We start from the raw sequence: 5937 nt of genomic DNA, 5'->3' as shown, positions 1-5937 counted from the left end.
GTGTGTGGGAGAGATAATTTGTATGAGAGAGAGAGAATTTGTGTGTGAGAGAGAGAATTTGTGTGTGAGAGAGATAACTTGTATATGTGAGAGAGGATTTGTGCGTGTGTGAGAGAGAATTTGTGCGTGTGTGAGAGAGAATTTGTGCGTGTGTGAGAGAGAATTTGTGCGTGTGAGAGAGAGAATTTGTGTGTGTGTGAGAGAGAATTGTGTGAGAGAGAATTGGGTGTGCGAGAGAGTGATAGAATTTGTATAAGTGTGACAGATAATTTGGGTGTGCAAAAGATAATTTGTGTTGGAGAGAATTCTTGAGTGCGAGAAAGAGAATTTGTGTGAGAGGGAATTTGTGTGTGCGTGTGTGAGAGGGAGAGAATTTGGGTGCGTGTGAGAGTTAGAATTTGTATGAGTGTGCCAGAGACCATTTGTGCGTGAACGAGGGAATTTGTATGTGAGAAACAGAGAGAGAATTTGTGAGAGAGAGAGTGAATAATGTGCGTGAGGATTTGTGCTTGTGACAGAATTTGTGCGTGATAATTTGTGCTGGTGAGAGAGAATTTTTGTAAGACACGGAATTTGTGTGTGAGAATTTTGTGTGTTGGAGAGAATTCGTGAGTGCGAGAAAGAGATTTGTGCATGTGTGTGTGTGCGAGGGAGAATTTGTGCGTGTGTGTGAGAGAGAGAAAATTTGTGTGTTAGAGAGAATTGGTAAGTGCGAGAAAGAGAGAATTTGTGTATATGTGTGTGCGAGGAAGAATTTGTGCGTGTGTGTGTGAGAGAGAGAATTTGTGTGTTAGAGAGAATTGATAAGTGCGAGAAAGAGAGAATTTGTGTATATGTGTGCGCGAAGGAGAATTTGTAAGAGATCGTTTTCGTGTGCGTGTGAGAGAGAGCGATATTGTAAGTGCTTGTGTGTGTGCGTCTGTCTGTTTTAGAAGTAAAGGAAAAGATCTCTGCGCTGCGTGCCTTTGCCAGCGAAGTTTTATGTGAGATTTTATAAGCGCTGGAGATGTATTTATTGAAGTCGAAAAGGGAAGCTTTGTTATCCCAAATACTTTTATGATGGGAACCAGCCTTTGAGTGGGAGGATTAAAGCAACAACATCGGACCCAGCTCTCGGCATCGGAGAGTCTGTGAAATTTTAAAGACTCTGAAACTCGAAGTCGCTTTCAATGAAAAGGGCTTGTTAAACCGAAAAAAAAACCCTTTCTCCTCCCTCCCCCACCCTCCTTCTCTCGCTGCTAAGTTTAATTGAGCGTAGTATTACAACGGTTTTCACATAATTATCACTGGACCGTTCCCAATCGTTGAAAATAATTTCTGTGGACACACACACACACGCATACACTCTCTTTCACACGCACACACAAATCTCTGTTTGAGCAAAAAAAGTACTGACAGACCGCAAAGGCAACTGCTTTGAAAAAATTACGCGTTAAAACGATAACCTGACGTACACGAATTTGTGTGTATTTCCTTTAAAAAAAATCCGGGAGATCTATAAAATGATGAGATATATTTACGTGTCAGAATAATCACAGCGTCACAAACCGGAGTTTAAAAATGCCGTGGGGTCTACACAGTGATTACTTTGAGAAATTTACAGGCTGAAATAATCACGAGAGAGAGGCGCACACACAAACACAAAGATGTATTTTAAAAACTCGGGAATCTACACAGCGATAACTTTGAGGTATTTATAAATTAAGTAATCACGAGAGACACATGCAATCTGTGTTTATAAGTACCGGGGGATCCATACGGAGATTACTGTGAAATAGTTACATATTTTTAAAATAGTCATCACGGACACAGATCCGTGCGTAAAAACCTGGTGGAATCTATGGGGAAATTACTTTGAAATATTTACATGTTAAAATAATCGCAAGACGCAAGTCTGGATTTAAAAATAAGACCGGGCGATCTGCAGAGCTTTGGCACAAGCTGTGTTAAAATGATCACTGCAGACAAACACACAAATCTCCGCTTTTAAAAAGTACTGGGGATCTATTACAGTGGTTGTGTTGTGATTTTGCATGCTCCAATAAATCCCACAGACAGAAACACACAGACACAAATTTGAGTTGCAAACATGGAGGGGGAATCTGTGCAATGATTACTCTGAATTATTTCCATGTTAAATTAAACACAGGTCTGTGTTTAGAAGGACTGAGGGGGCTATAGTTTTGAAATAGTCTGTGTTAAAATAATCACGAGACCAAAAGACAAAACAGTTTTTTTTAAAAACCTAGGGGATCTACAGAGCTTTGAAACGATCTGTGTCAATATGATTGCAACAGACAAACGCACAAATCACTGCTTTATATAAAAACAAATAAAAACTGGAGATCTATACAGTGGTTACGTTGTGATATCTGTATGTTAAAATAATTCCCACAGACAGAAATACACAGACACCAATTTGAGTTTTAAAAGTGGGGGGAATCTGTGCAGTGATTACTTTGAAGTATTCCCATGTTAAATTAAACACAACTCTGTGTTTAGAAGGACTGAGGGGGCTATAGCTTGGAAACAGTCTGTGTTAAAATAAGCACAAGAGACCAACAGCTAAAACTGTGTTATAAAAATCTAGGGTATCTACGGGGCTTTGAAACAGTCTTTGTTAAAACAATAAGAGACACACACAATTCTGTCCTTCAAAATACAGTGTTTCCTATGAAATATTTACGCTAAATTATCAAGACGGACACAAGCCGGATTTTTTTTGAAAAAACAAGACGAGAGATCTATGCAGAGATTACTTTGAGCTATTTACATATTAAAATAATTACCACAGATAGAAACACCGAGACACAATTTTAAAAACCTAGGGACCTATATGACAATTACTTTGAGATATTTTCACGCTAAAATAATCACAGGCAAATCGGTAATTTTAAAACCTGCGGGGGATCTACACGACGATTACTTTGATATATTTACATTCTAAAATAATCACACAGACACGCACACACACAAATCTGTGTTTTAAAAACCTGCGGGATTTATACAGCGCCTGCTTTAAACTGTTTACAGAGAGAGTCATAGCGTCGTACGGCATGGAAACAGACCCTTCGGTCCAACTCGTCCGTGTTGACCCAGATATCCTAAATTAATCTAGTCCCATTTACCAGCATTTGACCCATATCCCTCTAAACCCTTCCTGTCCATGTCCCCATCCAGATGTCTTTTAAATGTTGTAATTGTACCAGCCCCCACCCACTTCCTCTGGCAGCTCGTTCCACACATGCATCACCCTCTGCGTGAATAAGTTACTCCTCAGGTCCCTTTTAAATCTTTCCCCCTCTCACCTTAAACCTATGCCCCTCTAGTTTTGGATTCCCCTACCCTGGGGGAAAAGACCTTGGCTATTCACCCTATCCGTGCCAACCATGATTTTACAACCTTCCATAAGGTCACCCCCTCTCAGCCTCCGACGCTCCAGGGAAAATAGTCCCAGCCTCTCCCTATAACTCAAACCCTCCAACCCCGGCAACATCCTTGTAAATATTTTCTGCACCCTTTCAAGTTTAAAGATATCTTTCCTCTAGCAAGGAGACCAAAACTGAACGCAGTATTCCAAAAGTGGCCTGACCAATGTCCAGTACAGCATGTAAAAATGATGACAGGGACACAGACTCTCCCAATGACCTGCGTTTTAAACACCTGGGTGGAGGAGCGGAGGTGGGATTGGGGAGAGAGGGGTGCGGATTTGAAGAGATTTGTAGAGAGAATACCTTGCGATATTTACACGTTAAATAATCTCACACAGAGACACGCGCAACACACACACACACATCTGTGCTTTAAAACGCTGGGAAATCTGTGCAGAGAATACTTTGAGATATTTAATTGTTAAAATGATCTGACACACACAGACAAGCACACACATACATACAGACAAACATCTGAGCTTTAAAAGACTGAGAAATCTGTACAGAGAATACTATGAGATATTTACGTGTTAAAATAATCTGACACACGCACACACATACATACACACAAACATCTGAGCTTTAAAATACTGGGAAATCTGTACAGAGAATACTATGAGATATTTACATGTTAAAATAATCTGGCACACACACACACAAACACACTTTCTGTCTATCACACACACACAGACACACGTAGACAAAAACCCGTGTTTTAAAAATCTGGGAAATCTATAGAGATTAATTTGAGATATTTGCAAGTTTAAATTATGACGCGCGCAAGCAAATCTGTATTTTAAAAACCTGGGGAATCTGTATAGAGGTTGCTTTGAGATTTTTACATGTTAAAATAATCTGACACACACGCAGACAAAAAACCGCGTTTTAAAAATCTGGGAAATCTATAGAGATTAATTTGAGATATTTGTAAGTTTAAATTATGACACGCACACACACAAATTTTATAAACCTGGGGAATCTGTACAGAGATTACTTTGAGATATCTGTTTGCCAAAATGTTCACATTACACACGCTCGCACACAAACCTGTGTTTTGTTTTCTTAAAAATCAACTGGAAAATTAATACAGCGATTACTTTGAAATATTTACACGCCAAGATAGTCCCACAGACAAATCCGTGTCTCTAAGACCTGCGGAGTGTTCTAAACAGCGATCAGTTTGAGATATTTAAATGTCAAGATGATCAGCGGAGACTCACACACTCAAACAATCGCGCTTGAGAGGCCCGTATAAATTATTTGTTTGTATGTGTTTTTTTTTCCATATCCACACCACCTTTCTCCAAAATCACAGACGGGGCCCGGACCAGGAAGAAAAGGTGTCCGTATACCAAGTTTCAAATCCGTGAGCTGGAGAGAGAATTCTTTTTCAATGTTTACATTAATAAGGAGAAGAGAGTCCAACTCTCCCGGATACTGAATCTCAGCGACCGCCAAGTTAAAATTTGGTTTCAGAATCGAAGGATGAAAGAAAAGAAATTAAACAGGGACCGATTGCAGTATTTCTCCGGGAATCCGCTCTTGTGAAATTAACTATCAACACGTATTTGTATGTGTGTGTGTGTGATGTAAACACAGGCAGAGAGAGATGAAGTACTGGGTCCATTTGCGAATAAATACAACTGCAAGAGAGAGAGAGAGAGAAAGCAAAAATGGACCCCTGCTTTATTGTACCCAACCGACCGCATACTCTCTCCTTCCTCAGAGAGAAAAAAAATGTTTCGTACCTCTATCGTATAGAACATTTTGCAGAAAGACACGAACTGTGAAACAAAACAGCACACACATGCACACACAAAAATAAACGAGGTTAGGCGATTATTTTACGCCTTGGAACGGGATGGTCGCGGTGGGGAACGGGCGTATGAATATGCAATGATGTGTTTAATTTGCCTCGGCTGTTCTCACACATGCACACAGACACACACGCGTACACACACACTTAGATATACACACAGACGCAGACACTCACTTAGATAAACATATACAGGCATACACACACACACACGCATTTAGAAAAGACACACTCACTTAGGTACACACATACAGACATACACAGGCATACACACACACTTAGACACACACACACTTAGAAAAGACACACTCACTTAGATACATGCATACAGACACACAGTCATACAGCCACACACTTAGACAAGGCACACTCACTTAGATACATGCAGACACACACAGGCACACATTTATACACACTTAGACACACACGCACACACACACACCTAGACAAGGCACACTCACTTAGATACACGCATACAGACACACAGACGCATACATTTATACACACACACTTAGACAAGGCACACTCAATTAGATACACGCATACAGACACACAGACGCATACATTTATACACACACACTTAGACAAGGCACACTCACTTAGATACACACACACACACACACACACAGGCATGCATTTATGCGCGCACACACACACACACAAAACCAAATGGTATACACAACAGCATTT

The 5937-nt window shown here is 40.2% G+C and overlaps 1 protein-coding gene across 1 annotated transcript in view; it reads left to right on the top strand.

Annotated features, from left to right (window-relative positions):
* Nucleotides 1-5670, top strand: part of LOC125482077 (homeobox protein Hox-C11-like) — a 7278-nt gene extending 1608 nt beyond the window's left edge. The window contains exon 2 of the mRNA XM_048594055.1: nt 4747-5670. Within this exon, the coding sequence (XP_048450012.1) occupies nt 4747-4979 (233 nt within the window). The 3' untranslated portion in view covers nt 4980-5670. The remainder of the gene's footprint in view (nt 1-4746) is intronic.
* Nucleotides 5671-5937: the final 267 nt, after the last annotated feature.

This window comes from Rhincodon typus, unplaced genomic scaffold, assembly GCF_021869965.1.
Source record: "Rhincodon typus isolate 14 unplaced genomic scaffold, sRhiTyp1.1 hic_rhity00005567, whole genome shotgun sequence".
NCBI lineage: Eukaryota > Metazoa > Chordata > Chondrichthyes > Orectolobiformes > Rhincodontidae > Rhincodon > Rhincodon typus.
The sequence above is the reverse complement of the archived record's forward strand: the minus strand, read 5'-3'. Positions and strand labels throughout refer to the sequence as shown.